Here is a 17,810-nt window from a genome sequence, read left to right as displayed (position 1 = left end):
TAGGAATACGGTGTAACCAAAGTATGAAGCCAAGCAAAAACCAAGCCCTGGAAATGTATTTAACAAATATATATATTTTTAGTGAATATGCCTTGCAGTTGACAACTTAATTAAGCTATTTATTTATACTAAACAAAAATATAAACGCAACCATTTCCAAGAAGTTACTGAGTTACAGATCATAGAAGGAAATCAGTCAATTGAAATAAATGCATTTGGCCCTAATCTATGGCTTTCACATGACTGGGCAGTGGCTCAACCATGGGTGGGCATAGGCCCACCCACTAAGGAGCCAGGCCTGCCAATCAGAAGTTTTTTTTTTCTCCACAAAAGGGGTTTATTACAGACAGAAATACTCCTCAGCACCCCTCTTCAGACGATCCCACAGGTGAAGAAGCCTGATGTGGAGGTCCTGGGCTGTTGTGGTTACATGTGGTCTGCGGTTGTGAGGCCAATTGGCTGTACTGCCAAATTCTCGAAAACAACGTTGGAGGCGGCTTATGGTATATAGATTAACATTAAATTATCTTGCAACAGCTCTGTTGGACATTCACATTGGCATGCTGACTGCACGTTCCCTCAACTTGAGACATCTGTGGCATTGTGTTGTGTGACAAAACTGTACATTTTAGAGTGGCCTTTTATTCTCCCCAGCACAAGGTGCACCTGTTTAATGATCATACTGTTTAATCAGCTTCTTGATATGCCACAGCTGTCAGGTGGATGGATTATCTTGGCAAAGGACTAAATGTTCACTAACAGGGATGTAAACAAATTTGTGTACAAAATTTGAGAGAAATAAGCTTTTTGTGCGTATGGAAAATTTCTGGGATCTTTTATTTCAGCTCATGGAACATGGGACCAATACTTTACATGTTACATTCATATTTTTGTTCAGTATATATTACTGGATAAGTCATGATGACAAAATAATTGTATTATGGCTCGTTAACATAGGATAGGGCCATGGTTTTGGTCTATTTGATTTGCTAACACAAACAAATTAATATAAAATAGGCCTACTAGCAAATAAAACGGATTGTGTGGACAAGTTAAATTGTTAGTATTCTGGATTTTAATCCATCTGAGCATCAATCGGCTAGGCCTATATCTGTTTCGTTAAAGGCAATTTATTAACTGAAAGACGAGCAAGAATTGTTCTAGGACTGTCTGGGAGTAGGGAGGGGAAAGGTCTATTAACTAATTTACCGACTGGTGATGTCCAGGCAGGCCAAAACGCCATCCCACCAAAACAGGCAGAAATGTCAGGTGGTCTTTTCAAACAGCTCTTACGCTATAAGGGCATTATCACCATGTTCACAATTTCACAGTATTATTCCAACTTTGTATTTGAAATATATACACAAAACACGGGAATATTACATTTGATTCCACTGGGCTTTTAAATGATCTCATAATAATACACTACATGCTCGTCGAATATCTCATTCCAAAATCATGAGCATTAATATGGAGTTGGTACCCCCTTTGCTGTTCTAACTGCCTCCACTATTCTAGAAGGCGTTCCTCCTAGATGTTCGCACATTTCTGCAGGGACTTCCTTCCATTCAGCCACGAGCATTAGTGAGGTCGGGCACTGATGTTAGGCAATAAGCCCTGGCTTGGAGTCGGCGTTCCAATTCATTCCAAAGGTGTTTGATGAGGTTGAGGTCAGGGCTCTGCGCAGGCCATTCAATTTCTTCCACACCAAATTCGACAAACCATTTCTGTATGGACCTTGCTTTGTGCACGGGGACATTGTCATGTTGAAACAGGAAAGGACCTTCCCCAAACTGTTGCCACAAAGTTGGAAGCACAGAATCGTCTAGAATGTAATTTCCCTTCACTGGAACTAAGGGCCCTAGCCTGAACCATGAATAACAGCCCCAGACCATTATTTTTCCTCCACCAAACTTTACTGTTGGCACTATGCATTGGGGTAGGTAGCATTCTCCTGGCACCCGCCAAACCCAGATTTGTCCGTTGTACTGCTAATTGGTGAAGCGTGATTCATCACTCCAGAGAAAGCGTTTCCACTGCTCCGATGGCGGCGAGCTTTACATCACTCCAGCCGATGTTTGGCATTGCACATGGTGATTTTAGGATTGTGTGCGGCTGCTCGAGCATGAAACCCATTTCATGAAGATCCCGACAAACATTTCATCAGACAAACTATTTTTTTAAACTTGCTACACCCTTCAGCATTAGGTGGTACCATTCTGTGAGCTTGTGTGGCATACCACTACGTGGCTGAGCCGTTGTTGCTCCTAGACATTTCCACTTCACAATAATGGCACTTACAGTTGACCGGGGTCAGCTCTAGCAGGGCGGACGAATTTACATGTTGGAAAGGTGGCATCCTGTGATGTTATCAGCGTTGAAAGTCACTGAGCTCTTCAGTACGGGCCATTCTACTGTTAATGTTTGTCTATGGAGATTGCATGGGTTTGTGCTTTATTTTAGACACCTGTCAGCAACGGGTGTGGCTGAACTAGCCAAATCCACTAATTTGAAGGGCTGTCCACATACTTTTGCCATGTATTGAATATCTATAAATAATAATGTAGCCATGTGTATTCTTAAACCTGTGTGATCTCTATTTATAGTAAAATACAGAATATGAGCAGGGGGGAAAGTATTCAAACACTTTTTCCACATTTTGTTACGTTACAGCCTTATTCTTAATTTAATTGTTAAATGTCCTCATTAATCTATACACAATAAACCATAATGACAAAGCAAAAACTGTTTTTTAGGAATGTTTGCAAATCTATTAAAAATAATAACTTATTTACACAAGTATTCAGACCCTTTGCTTTGAGACTCGAAATTGAGCTCCGGTGCATCCTGTTTCCATTAATCATCCTTGAGATGTTTTTACAACTTGATTGGAGTCCACCTGTGATAAATGCAATTGATTGGAAAGGCACACACTTGTGTGTGTATATAAGGTCCCACAGTTGACATTGCATGTCAGAGCAAAAACCAAGCCATGAGTTCGAAGGAATTGTCCGTATAGCATCGAGACAGGATTGTGTTGAGACACAGATCTGGGGAAGGGTAGCATTGAAGGTCCCCAAGAACACAGTGGCTTCTATCATTCTTAAATGGAAGAAGTTTGGAACCACCTAGACTCTTCCTAGAGCTGACCGCCTGGCCAAACTGAGCAATCGGGGGAGAAGGGCCTTGGTCAGGAAGGTGACCAAGAACCAGATGGTCACTCTGACAGAGTTCCTCTGTGGAGATGAGAGGACCTTCCAGAAGGACAACCATCTCTACTGCACTCCACCAATCAGGCTTTTATGGCCAGATGGGAGGCACTCCTCAGTAAAAGGCACATGTCAGCCCGCTTGGAGTTTGCCAAAAGGCACCTAAAGACTCTCAGACCATGAGAAACAAGATTCTCTGGTCTGATGAAACCAAGAATGAACTCTTTGACCTGAATGCAAAGTGTCAAGTCTGGAGGAAACATGGCACCATCCCCAGGGTGAAGCATGGTGGTGGTGGCAGCATCATGCTGTGGGGATGTTTTTCAGCGGCAGGGGCGAAGGTTCACCTTCCAACAACACGACAATCGTAAGCACACAGCCAAGACAAAGCGGGAGTGGCTTCGGAACACGTCTCTGAATGTCCTTGAGATGCCCAGCCAGAACCCAGACTTGAACCTGATCAAACATCTCTGGATAGACCTGAAAATAGCTGTTTAGCGACACTCTCCATCCAATCTGACAGATCTTGAGAAGATCTATAGAGAAGAATGGGAGAAACTCCACAAATACACGTGTGTCAAGCTTGGAACTTCAAGCCCAAGAAGACTCAAGGCTGTAATTGCTGCCAAAGGTGCTTCAACAAAGTACTGAGTAAAGGGTTTGAATATTTATGTAAATGTCATATTTCAGTTTTACTGTTAATACATTTGCAAAAATGTCAACCTGTTTTTGCTTTGTCATTATAGGGTATTGTGTGTGTGTGTAAATGCGGGGGGGGGGGGGGATAATTGAATCCATTTTAGAATAACGCTGTAACATAACAAAATGAGTAAAAAGTCAAGGGGTCTGATTACTTTCCAAATGCACTGTGTTGTCTGTGCCTGTATTAAAATGATAAATTGTCCGCAATTACTTTCACTTCACCCATTACTATTAGTGAAGTCGAAAATTATTAAGTTGGAGTTCGAGGGTCAGAAGCGATCACTGCCTAGATACATTTTCTAATTTTAGAACATTTCCTTGATTTGTTAGAGCATCTCTGGTGATTCCTGGGCACATAGCAGCAGACTGCCCAATAGGAATCCAGGAGACCACTAAGCTTTCGTTCTCTGTAGCAACAGTGACTTCCTTTATTTATTTATTGATGAGTGAGTTTTTCCCCCCCTCTCTTCTTGATCCTGTCCCTTCTGCACGAGGTGCTCTCAAACTGTAAAAATCATTGTGACTAAGATTAACCATCCTATGACGGTGCAATCTTTATCCTCAAAACCCACATTGTTCTATTGTGTTGCACTGTAAAAACAGAAATACTTAGATTTTTTTGAATATTCAAAGTACCTTGAATAAGGCAGATGTTTCTTTCAAATGGAAATGGACCGCACAGTGGAAATGACATCGTCGGAATGGTTGTGTATTTAAGGAGAGGATTTTTTAAAAGGGTGTTGAGTCAGAATAGAGGGGGTTAAGGATGGCGTGAGGACAGAGGCCTATGGTTGGGTATATCAGTGCCACGTGTCCACCCTGGCACCTTTCCGCTGCACTCGAAGGTTGTCGAGTTGCAAACCCGCTGTGCCCCGGCCAGCTCTCGCTCTCTGCCTAAAGGTGGGTGAGTGTTGCCCTATGATGTCTTTACGTTATTTCATTTCCATCATCACCATACCAGTTGTTTGTTAGCCATAATCTGGCATTGCATTTAGGATTGTGTGCATGTCTCTGTGTTATGGCTCGTTTCAAGCTGCATCATTCTTAGATGAGATACGGGACAGGATAACTCATCAATTTAGGAGGAATGAGCACCACAATAAATCATATTTTATGCTGTACTCAGATGGCAACATAAGACCTAAGCCATTGTCCACATGCAAAGTCAAGGTGATCTGGCTGCAGTGACGTCAAGATGTACCAGTGAAATTCATTTCCCTAGCTCATTTTGTAACTACTAGAATTTCTTAGTAAAGTATTTGCACGACGATTGCCTGTAATAAGCAGTGAATATCCAGTTTGTGTCAAGAGACACATCTTATTTACCCATTGAGTGATAATGGCTGTTGCAGAAACATTCTAGGTCCAAGCATCTTATACAGTTACTTTCAAATTACATTCAGTGTTTGGTTTGCATGATCAATGATGCACTTTTACTAGTGTGAGGATTAAGAAATCATGTGTGAGAGATGTATCAGACATAATTAGTAGACTACACTGCTCAAACAAATAAAGGGAACACTAAAATAACACATCCTAGATCTGAATGAATGAAATATTCTTATTAAATACTTTTTTCTTTACATAGTTGAATGTACTGACAACAAAATCACACAAAAATTATCAATGGAAATCAAATTTATCAACCCATGGAGGTCTGGATTTGAAGTCACACTCAAAATTAAAGTGGAAAACCACACTACAGGCTGATCCAACTTTGATGTAATGTCCTTAAAACAAGTCAAAATGAGGCTCAGTAGTGTGTGTGGCCTCCACGTGCCTGTATGACCTCCCTACAACACCTGGGCATGCTCCTGATGAGGTGGCGGATGGTCTCCTGAGGGATCCCCCACCTGTGGACGTCGGGCCCTCATACCACCCTCATGGAGTCTGTTTCTGACCGTTTGAGCAGACTCATGCACATTTTGCAGGGCTCTGGCAGTGCTCCTCCTGCTCTTCCTTGCACAAAGGCGGAGGTAGCGGTCCTGCTGCTGGGTTGTTGCCCTCCTACGGCCTCCTCCACGTCTCCTGATGTACTGGCCTGTCTCCTGGTAGCGCCTCCATGCTCTGGACACTACGCTGACAGACACAGCAAACCTTCTTGCCACAGCTCGCATTGATGTCCCATCCTGGATGAGCTGCACTACCTGAGCCACTTTTGTGGGTAGTAGACTCCGTCTCATGCTACCACTAGAGTGAAAGCACCGCCAGCATTCAAAAGTGACCAAAACATTAGCCAGGAAGCATAGGAACTGAGAAGTGGTCTGTGGTCACCACCTGCAGAACCACTCCTTTATTGGGGGTGTCTTGCTAATTGCCTATAATTTCCACCTGTTGTTTATTCTATTTGCACAACAGCATGTGAAATGTATTGCCTATCAGTGTTGCTTCCTAAGTGGACAGTTTGATTTCACAGAAGTGTGATTGACTTGGAGTTACATTGTGTTGTTTAAGTGTTCCCTTTATTTTTTTGAGCAGTGTATATCTGGTTTACTGATGTCTTTCCAAATCCACCAGGTAGGCCTAAAAAAGACCAAATCTATTAATTGTAAGCCTTCATGCTTGGGCTGAGAATGGCCAGGGACCTTGCAATACGATATTTTCACGATACTTAGGTGCCAATACGATATGTATTGCGATTTTCACTATTCTATATGTATTGCGATTCAATACTGCGATTTATTTGAATTCTATTTTTTTTTGCGCTTTGATGTTAATAATTTTGCACGCCCAATTTTTCAGTTTTTGATTTGTTAAAAAAGTTTGAAATATCCAATAAATGTCGTTCCACTTCATGATTGTGTCCCACTTGTTGTTGATTCTTCACAAAAAAATACAGTTTTATATCTTTATGTTTGAAGCCTGAAATGTGGCAAAAGGTCGCAAAGTTCAAGGGGGCCGAATACTTTCGCAAGGCACTGTAGGTCCAAGAGGCTTCTAAACAGCTTCTATCCCCAAGCCATAAGACTCCTGAACAGCTAATCAAATGGCTACACAGACTAATTGCATTGCCCCCCCCCCCGCCCCCGCCCCCAACGCTGCTGCTACTCTCTGTTATTATGTCACTTTAATTACTCAACCTACATGTACATATTACCTCGATACCGGTGCCCCCTGTATATAGCCTCCACGTTGACTCTGTACTGGTACCCCCTGTATATAGCCTCCACGTTGACTCTGTACTGGTACCCCTTGTATATAGCCTCCACATTGACTCTGTATCGGTACCCCCTGTATATAGCCTCCACATTGACTCTGTACCTGTACTCCCTGTTTATAGCCTCCACGTTGACTCTGTACCGGTACCCCCTGTATATAGCCTCCACATTGACTCTGTATCGGTACCCCCTGTATATAGCCTCCACATTGACTCTGTATCGGTACCCCCTGTATATAGCCTCCACATTGACTCTGTATCGGTACCCCCTGTATATAGCCTCCACATTGACTCTGTATCGGTACCCCCTGTATATAGCCTCCACATTGACTCTGTATCGGTACCCCCTGTATATAGCCTTCACATTGACTCTGTATCGGTACCCCCTGTATATAGTCTCCACATTGACTCTGTATCGGTACCCCCTGTATATAGCCTTCACATTGACTCTGTATCGGTACCCCCTGTATATAGTCTCCACATTGACTCTGTATCGGTACCCCCTGTATATAGCCTCCACATTGACTCTGTATCGGTACCCCCTGTATATAGCCTCCACATTGACTCTGTATCGGTACCCCCTGTATATAGACCTGCTATTGTTATTTACTGAAGCTCTTTAATAATTTATTATTCTAATCTCTTACTTTTTTGTAGGTATTTTCTTAAAACTGCATTGTTGGTTAAGTGCGTGTAAGTAAGCATTTTACTGTAAGGTGTTCTATTCACCTGTTCTATTCGGCGCATGTGACAAATAGAATTTGATTTGAAGTAGAACAAATGCAGGAATGTCGCAGTGTCCCTTTAAGTTAGTAGTGTCATAAGATTTGAATTAGTTGAGTGTCTGTGATAGTTGACTGAGGCTAAGAACACTTGGTGCTTATTATTCAAGGGGAACGTAGGCCTAGGCTAGCCCTTTTCTACATTTCAGTTGACAGTTTCATAGATTTATATGTGGGGTATCCTTTTGGGAATAAATGGATGGGATAATGTTTAGCTCCCCGTTTAGACAGGTTTTAAATGAAAAAAAACCTAATTGATTTGGCTTCATGTGCTTAATGTATTCTCTTCTGAATCTATGCCTTTTGTCTTTTGTAGACCTTTCCACCAGGAACACTTGGAAGATTCTCAATACGACGTGCTCAGAGTCACTGAAGTGCCTGCCCTGCACCTGTCATTCCTAGACCGTACCAGTGTAAATCAGAACCCTACTTTGGTTCAGCTCTTACCTGCAAGTCTCGGGTCTTTCCAAAGAGCATGTTGCCAATGCCGTCTCTCTGCTCCATTGTCTGGTTACACCGAGGGATCAAGCTAAAGAAAGTGCTTTATTTCTCAAACACAGGCCAGGTCTGAGTTTCAACCATTCACACCAACAGTTCAGTCATGCTTCTTAGTTTTAGTTGAAAATTCCTGAATAGTGTTGCCATCACAATTAACATCCTCAACACTCTGGCACTTCACTGCCCTGGTCAGTGTGTATCATAGTTGGAAATCTTTGCACATGGCTGTAGAGGGCTTCCAATTCATAGCAATTTATGTCTATAACAAAGACTGGGACGAGGACCTTGACCTCCAGCCAGGGGACATACTGACCGTCAGCAAGACGTCACTGACATCTCTTGGGCTCAAGGATGGGGACGAGGAGCACCCGGATTGCCTGGGATGGATGGTGGGAGTCAACAAGCGCACTAAGCAGAGGGGAGACTTCCCTGGGACATATGTCCAGTATGTGGGGCCTGTGAAGATGTATGTGGTGCCCAACCAGCCTCTGCAGCAGAGACCCCTCCCAGCAGCCCCCAGGCCTCAGCCTCCCCCAGCACATCAAGGTAGGACATCAGTGCCTTCAGAAAGTATTCATACCCCTTGACTTATTCCTCAATTTGTTGTTACAGCCTGAATTCAAAATTGGTGAGGAAAACATTTTATTTAATCAATCTACACACAATACCCCATAATGACAAAGTGAAAACATGTTTTTGGGCATTTTTGCTAATTTATTGAAAATGAAGTACAGAAATATCTAATTTTACTATTCACACCGCTGAGTCAATTCTTTGTAGAAGCACCTTTGGCAGAGATTACAGCTGTGAATCTTTCTGGGTAAGTCTCTTAAGAGCATTCTTCAAGCTCTGTCAAATTGGTTGTTGATCATTGATTGATCATCGTCGATTCCCAAGATGGCATAGCAGTTCAGACGTATTTTTGTCCTCGTCCTGTTGTGTATATAAATATATAGATATATTTACAACTTTTTTTTCACATACATTTTTAATTTTCCAAAAACTCATCTTCAGAACACTCTCCTGCAATCCGCTTCACCAATTTATATTTATATAAAAAAAGTATTATTTACCTCAGATCTGTAATCCTCCGAGAGGCTAGCCAGAAATTAGCCAGAAGCTAGCCGGGAGCTAGCCAGAAGCTGGTCCAGAAGCTACTCTGAAGCTGGTTCAGAAGCTAGTTAGCTTATTTACTGGCTAATCGTTAGTACTCAGCTAACCACGGTTTGTGGTCATCGGCTGTCCTTTGGCTCGAGAATCTATCGCCAGTTTTGTACGGCGCGGTGCAGCGCAGCGCGGCTCGGAACGGAACATACCGGATTTCGGCCGCTGGCTCTGGACATCCATACCTGGATCTCACAGCTAGCTAGCTGCTATCCGTGTGACTATCGGCTTTCGTCGATTCCGGAGCTAACATCAATTGTTCCGGAGCTAGCCAGCTGAAGAGTTCCATCAATCACTCCTGGGCTGCAGTCACTTATCCGGACCCGTTTTGCTGCCTACGCGGAGCCCCACCGGGCCTTCACAGTTGGACTGCCGACGTTGTCTACCCGAGGGAATTGTCCGGCTGGCTCCTCCGGCGCAACGTTGCCTGGGCGCCCATCTGCGGCCTGCTAGCCGTTGGCTATCTTATCGGCTGCTATCTGAATAGACAATCGGACAATTTTTATTTTATTTTTATTTATTTATTTATTTTTCTTCTTGGGCCTCTATAACTATATCTGTTGTTTTTATTTTTGTTGTTGTGTGATTTGGATTAATCCCCTCTACCACACGGAAACCCACTAATCTACTGACGGAACGCAAGAGTTGGCTAATAACAGACCTCCATTCTATGCTAACTTGCTCCTATGCTAGCTTGCTACCGATCTAGCTGTCTAAATCGCCGTGACCCCCAACCAACCTCTCCACTCACTGGACCCTTTTGATCACTCGACTGAGCATGCCTCTCCTTAATGTCAATATGCCTTGTCCATTGCTGTTCTGGTTAGTGTTTATTGGCTTATTTCACTGTAGAGCCTCTAGTCCTGCTCATTATACCTTATCCAACCTATTAGTTCCACCACCCACACATGCAATGACATCTCCTGGTTTCAATGATGTTTCTAGAGACAATATCTCTCTCTTCATCACTCAATACCTAGGTTTACCTCCACTGTATTCACATCCTACCTTACCTTTGTCTGTACATTATACCTTGATGCTATTTTATCGGCCCCAGAAACCTCCTTTTACTCTCTGTTCCAGACGTTCTAAACGACCAATTCTTATTGCTTTTAGCCGCACCCTTATTCTACTCCTACTCTGTTCCTCTGGCGATGTAGAGGTGAATCCAGGCCCTGCAGTGCCTAGCTCCACTCCTATTCCCCAGGCGCTCTCTTTTGACGACTTCTGTAACCGTAATAGCCTTGGTTTCATGCATGTTAACATTAGAAGCCTCCTCCCTAAGTTTGTTAGTTCTCTGCTGCAGTTCTCTGCTGCCAATGACTGGAACGAACTACAAAAATCTCTGAAACTGGAAACACTTATCTCCCTCACTAGCTTTAAGCACCAACTGTCAGAGCAGCTCACAGATTACTGCACCTGTACATAGCCCACCTTTAATTTAGCCCAAACAACTACCTCTTTCCCTACTGTATTTTATTTATTTATTTATTTTGCTCCTTTGCACCCCATTATTTTTATTTCTACTTTGCACATTCTCCCATTGCAAATCTACCATTCCAGTGTTTTACTTGCTATATTGTATTTACTTTGCCACCATGGCCTTTTTGCCTTTACCTCCCTTATCTCACCTCATTTGCTCACATCGTATATAGACTTGTTTATACTGTATTAATGACTGTATGTTTGTTTTACTCCATGTGTAACTCTGTGTCGTTGTATGTGTCGAACTGCTTTGCTTTATCTTGGCCAGGTCGCAATTGTAAATGAGAACTTGTTCTCAACTTGCCTACCTGGTTAAATAAAGGTGAAATAAAAAAAATAAAATAGAATTGCTAGACAGCCATTTTCAGGTCTTGCCGTAGATTTAAGCCATAACTGTAACTCGGCCATTAAGGAACATTCGCCATCTTCTTGTTAAGCAACTCCCGTGTAAATTTGGCCTTGTGTTTTAGGTTATTGTCCTGCTGAAAGGTGAATTTATCTCCCAGTGTCTGGTGGAAAGCAGACTGAACCAGGTTTTCGTCTAGGATTTTGCCTGTGCTTAGCTCCATATCCTGAAACTCCTAATCCTTAATGGTTACAGGCATACCCATAACATGATGCAGCCATCTCTACGCTTGAAAATATGGAGAATGGTACATAGTAATGTGTTGTATTGGATTTGCTCCGAACATAATACTTTGTATTCAGGACAAAAAAGGTTATTGGTTTGCCACATTTTTTGAAGAATTACATTAGTGCCTTGTTGTAAACAGGATGCATGTCTTGGAATATTTTTTATTCTGTACAAGCATTCTTCTTTTCACTCTGTAATTTAGGCTAGTATTGTGAAGTAACTACAATGTTGTTGATCCATCCTCAGTTTTCTCCTCACAGCCATTAAACTCTGTTTTAAAATCACCATTGCCCTCATGGTGAAATCCCTCAGTGGTTTCCTTCCTTCTCTCCGGCAACCGAGTTAGGAAGGATCTTTGTCGTGACTGGCTATATAGATACACCATCCAAAGTGTAATTAATAACTTCACCATGCTCAAATGTCAGCTCCCCCCACATCTACCAATAGGTGCCCTTCTTTGCGATGCATTGGAAAACCTCCCTGGTCTTTGTGATTGAATCTGTGTTTGAAATTTACATATATATATATATATATATGTTATTAAACACTTATTGCACACGGAGTGAGTCAATGCAATTTACATGACTTGTTAATTAAGCACATTTTACTCCTGAACTTATTTAGGTTTTCCATAAAAGGGGTTGAATAAATATTGACTCAAGCCATTTCAGCTTGTCATTTCTTCTTAATTTGTAAAAAAAAAAAAAAAATCCACATTGACATTATGGGGTATTTGTGTTTAGGCCAGTGACAAAAAAAATCTAAATTGAATACATTTTTAAGTCAGGCTGTAACACACCAAAATGTGGAAAAAGTCAAGGGGTGTGAATCATTTCTGAAGGCACTGTATACACCACAGACTCCCCACATTGGGGGTTGTGTTTAAATATGAACACCCCAAGCAAGGTCATAGATTCATTCAACAGAAGTGTTCTGAAAATAGTGTTATGACAAAAGGTTTAATGATTAACTTCTGCATACAAGAATACAGTACGTAGGATTACAAGAGCAACAAACCCTGTCTACTTTTTCAACATTCTAGATGATTTTACTCTTTAAATTGTTTTTAAATCTGTGATGTCCGCTTATCTTTTATTTGTATTTTGTTATTTACCCATAATTATTGTCTTCACATAGTATCAGCCCACCTTCCATTTCCCATTGTACTTCAGTTTTCTGCCTGTTGCTCCCCTTCTGGAGGCAGTAAATTGTGTTGCTTGCTTTGGGAGCTTGGAAAAGCACCAGGTCAGTCTGGAAAGGGAGCAGGTAGGGGAGCTTTCTGCTGAAGCAGCACATTCCTCTGCAGTCACGTGACACTGCTTCAATATTTGCCTTCTATTCATTCTCTGTAGGAGGGCAGGTCAGCTCAGTTCCTCTTCAGGCCACAGGCCTGCTAGGAGACATGGAAATGGTACCCACAGCTGCCCATTCCAACCTGTTAGCCTTGGACAGGTTTCCCCATGTCCCCTCTCTTTGCTGCAGCCCTGCTACTCTTGCATAATTGCATACTTGCTTTCTTTTTTTCTTTCTATGTCTCTAAAATGCCATGGGTTGTAGAGTAGTTTTTCCTTCTATTTAGTCATTACTGACAATTTGCTCTGAAATGAATGATGAAAAATGTTTTTGACACAATTTGATTGGGAGTTAAATCTAATTTATACCTAACGTATGTACACAACACAATTAGTTACGCAAAATGGCTTCCCTGCATAGTTGCATCGAGTTATACATTTTGGGTTGTACACTTCTGTGTATTTTTGCAACTTAGGCCTATCTACTCAGGACAGGCCTAATTGTATTCCTGCATTGCATACGTACTTCAGGTATTTTAAATTTGGCTTTAGGCAAAGCCCCTGTCCTCAAACTAAGGATAGTTTGTGATATTGTAGGTGGATTGAGTGCAATATGAACTTGACATGCAATTTAGACCGTTTTTTTTTAAAGCCCAGGCAAACTACCTTCGTCCTTGGAGAAAAAGACTCACCCATGCTGTATAATTTAGTTTCCAGACATGCTCTACATTCTCATTATTTTAATTGGGGAATGTTAAAGGCTTATTTTACTGGCGGGACCTATGTTAGTTATATTTAGTCTGTCTGCAGGAGACACATACCATTAAGTGCAGCCAATGGACTAGTAAAGATACCCAGCCTTGGGACAGGGAGTGACGACGGACCGTTCTACGAATTGGGTTGAGCAGGCAGTGGTGTACGGGAACACAGGGAGTGACACAGCCCAAAGCCTGGTGTCCAGGTTTCTTCATTTTCTCCACAATTCTTCCATCCAACTAAGCAACTGGAGTAGAAGAAAACTGATTAGAATGGCCACTGTGAGACTAGCAGAGACTTTGAGAGTTCAATTGCTGAAATGTGATTATTTTTTATTTTTTGATTGCTCAACATCTCAGGAACTCTAAAACAAAGCATTTAAGACTAAGGCAACTAAATACAGTGCCTTGCGAAAGTATTCGACCCCCTTGAACTTTGCGACCTTTTGCCACATTTCTGGCTTCAAACATAAAGATATAAAACTGTATTTTTTTGTGAAGAATCAACAACAAGTGGGACACAATCATGAAGTGGAACGACATTTATTGGATATTTCAAACTTTTTTAACAAATCAAAAACTGAAAAATTGGGCGTGCAAAATTATTCAGCCCCTTTACTTTCAGTGCAGCAAACTCTCTCCAGAAGTTCAGTGAGGATCTCTGAATGATCCAATGTTGACCTAAATGACTAATGATGATAAATACAATCCACCTGTGTGTAATCAAGTCTCCGTATAAATGCACCTGCACTGTGATAGTCTCAGAGGTCCGTTAAAAGCGCAGAGAGCATCATGAAGAACAAGGAACACACCAGGCAGGTCCGAAATACTGTTGTGAAGAAGTTTAAAGCCGGATTTGGATACAAAAAGATTTCCCAAGCTTTAAACATCCCAAAGGAGCACTGTGCAAGCGATAATATTGAAATGGAAGGAGTATCAGACCACTGCAAATCTACCAAGACCTGGCCGTCCCTCTAAACTTTCAGCTCATACAAGGAGAAGACTGATCAGAGATGTAGCCAAGAGGCCCATGATCACTCTGGATGAACTACAGAGATCTACAGCTGAGGTGGGAGACTCTGTCCATAGGACAACAATCAGTCGTATATTGCACAAATCTGGCCTTTATGGAAGAGTGGCAAGAAGAAAGCCATTTCTTAAAGATATCCATAAAAAGTGTGGCTTAAAGTTTGCCACAAGCCACCTGGGAGACACACCAAACATTTGGAAGAAGGTGCTCTGGTCAGATGAAACCAAAATTGAACTTTTTGGCAACAATGCAAAACGTTATGTTTGGCGTAAAAGCAACACAGCTGAACACACCATCCCCACTGTCAAACATGGTGGTGGCAGCATCATGGTTTGGGCCTGCTTTTCTTCAGCAGGGAAAGGGAAGATGGTTAAAATTGATGGGGAGATGGATGGAGCCAAATACAGGACCATTCTGGAAGAAAACCTGATGGAGTCTGCAAAAGACCTGAGACTGGGACGGAGATTTGTCTTCCAACAAGACAATGATCCAAAACATAAAGCAAAATCTACAATGGAATGGTTCAAAAATAAACATATCCAGGTGTTAGAATGGCCAAGTCAAAGTCCAGACCTGAATCCAATCGAGAATCTGTGGAAAGAACTGAAAACTGCTGTTCACAAATGCTCTCCATCCAACCTCACTGAGCTCGAGCTGTTTTGCAAGGAGGAATGGGAAAAAATGTCAGTCTCTCGATGTGCAAAACTGATAGAGACATACCCCAAGCGACTTACAGCTGTAATCGCAGCAAAAGGTGGCGCTACAAAGTATTAACTTAAGGGGGCTGAATAATTTTGCACGCCCAATTTTTCAGTTTTTGATTTGTTAAAAAAGTTTGAAATATCCAATAAATGTCGTTCCACTTCATGATTGTGTCCCACTTGTTGTTGATTTTTCACAAAAAAAGACAGTTTTATATCTTTATGTTTGAAGCCTGAAATGTGGCAAAAGGTCGCAAAGTTCAAGGGGGCCGAATACTTTCGCAAGGCACTGTATAAAAACTGACATTTTCACGGTGGTGTAGACATAGGCCTACTGCTTCGCACTGCTTCGTGGAAAAAATACATGTAATCTATGTACTTAAATAGCGAATGGAGAACTGCTTTTCACTGTGGTTCATTTTCATGCCAGCCAGGTAGGCTATACTCCTGTTGTAAAGAGAAGCAATGTGCTTAATATTAGGAAAGTTGATAAATAAATATAGTAGGCCTAGCCTATAGAAAGCTGATGGGATCCTCTTTTTAATAGAGGCCATCACCCTGTTTTCTAACACAATTGCATAGCCTATAGAAATGTTTTGCAACATGAGCTCATGGGCTCTCATGAAGTGTTTTGCATTTAATGTCAGAGTGGTTAGAGGGACAATAGAGTGCTGAGTACCAGGCAGTTTGCAAGTTTGGTAGGCCTCTAATGACCATCTGCAGCATCAGAGCTTGGAGAAGCCTAATTACTGTGACTAAATGGTCATGTGCAATTTGAATGCCTTCATGTGACCGCCGGTGTGGCGGTAATACAGTCACCGCAACAGCCCTAGTCATAGTCACTACTGAAGAAAACATTTTCTGTACAAAAACACGTTTTTACATCTAGGGCTATTGTTTTCTTCCGACAATGCGTTTAATATGCTTAGGTCCAATCTGCCCTCTCACATGCAAATGTTGGGTTTAATTATGGCAGTATTTTGTGCAGTGGCCAATAGGCATATTTTCAGATGGTCAATGCAGTCGGTAGGGTAGGCCTACAACTTCTTGAGCTGTGTTTTTGTTTGAGTCCTCTGTCTTTGAGATTGTTCTGTGGAGGATTTATATTATTATTTGGCTTATGAGTCCTCAGCTCACTACTAATTTCTGAACTTTATACACACACACACACACACACACACACAGTTCTTGAAAGCCATTTCATATGTCGATAGTATTTTCAACATAACCTTACTGTATGTAGTCTAATGCACTGTTTGTAGTACAGGCAAATATGTTTTTTTTATTGTATATTTATTTTGGTTTTGTATTGTACAGTTGCGACTTAGCAAGACTGACTCAAACATGCAATACTCAGCCACTGTACAGCAGCTAGGTTCCAGAGCATTTGGCAAAGGCGACCCTCGGAAGAGTGAAGGCTGCAGAGAAGCAGGGGGGTGGGGCGGACATTATACAGGAGGGAACTCGAGAGCTGGGCAGCAATTTTCCATGTTTTAACGTGCAGCAGAGAGGGGGAATGTGCTGACATGGTACTTTCTGTGAACTCCAAAATGATCAGACATGGTTTAGGCTTGTGCTGCCAGGAGGCACGGGGTGCCAAGCTTATACAGTGGGTCTGAAAATGAGGCTCTGGCGCGCTGCCACCGGAGGTTATGCCTGTTCAGGGTTTTTTTTTTATTAAAATCCTTCATTGTGTTACACTGAGACACTTGAAAAACCCTCCTCACGCTAAGGGCTGTGGTGAAACATGGCCTTGCAATGGAGTGGAGTGAAATTCCTGAAAGAAAATTAAACTGGGTATTTGTTGTGAAAAGATTAAAAGTTATTTAAGGGGCTGTTGTAATTTTGATTGAGCTTTGTTTGGTGTCTTTGATTGCTACAGATTTGCTGTAATAATTATTTTAAACAAGATCAAGGCCTAATGGGTATCCTATCCTATTTGTCTTCCAGGGACTTCAGCTCAAGAGTTTGTCCAGCCTTTTCCACCCCCAGAAAATGCCCTCCCCACTTTGGTGAAGTTGATAGAGGCCATTGAGAAAAAAGGTGTGATATCGGAACACGTTTGAATCTGATGTGTTTAGTACAAGTCATTTGACAAGAGAAGCAGCAGCATTGACCTGGAAATATGCCACATAGTACTTTCGATGTGACATTAATGTATCAATTATCCATACTTGCATGTAAACTAATGCTTTGGTAGAATATATTTTATGCATGACATGTACTGTACAGTGCCTTCAGAAGGAATTTAGACCCCTTGACTTTTTCCCCCTTTTTTTTACGTTACAGCCTTATTGTTAAATTGATTAAATTGTTTTTTTTCCCTTCAACCATCTACACACAATACCCCATAATGACATAGCAAATGCAGGTTTTTGGAAATGTTTGCTAATTTATATAT

At 41.8% G+C, this 17,810-nt stretch overlaps 1 protein-coding gene across 2 annotated transcripts in view; it reads left to right on the top strand.

The window, feature by feature from the left end:
* The window catches only part of LOC110493506 (phosphatidylinositol 3-kinase regulatory subunit gamma), a 31,907-nt gene that overhangs the window by 753 nt on the left and 13,344 nt on the right, over positions 1-17,810 (top strand). The window contains exons 2-3 of one of the 2 annotated variants that reach the window (XM_021567862.3): positions 8,167-8,894; positions 17,360-17,452. In XM_021567862.3, coding sequence (XP_021423537.2) covers positions 8,570-8,894; positions 17,360-17,452 — 418 coding nt within the window. In that variant the 5' untranslated portion in view covers positions 8,167-8,569. The remainder of the gene's footprint in view (positions 1-8,166; positions 8,895-17,359; positions 17,453-17,810) is intronic. The other variant, XM_021567934.3, reaches the window with a different exon arrangement.

This window comes from Oncorhynchus mykiss, chromosome 1 (genome assembly GCF_057628025.1).
Source record: "Oncorhynchus mykiss isolate SJ-2025 chromosome 1, ASM5762802v1, whole genome shotgun sequence".
Taxonomy (NCBI): domain Eukaryota; kingdom Metazoa; phylum Chordata; class Actinopteri; order Salmoniformes; family Salmonidae; genus Oncorhynchus; species Oncorhynchus mykiss.
Note: the sequence above shows the minus strand (reverse complement) of the source record. Positions and strands in the feature narration are given on the sequence as shown.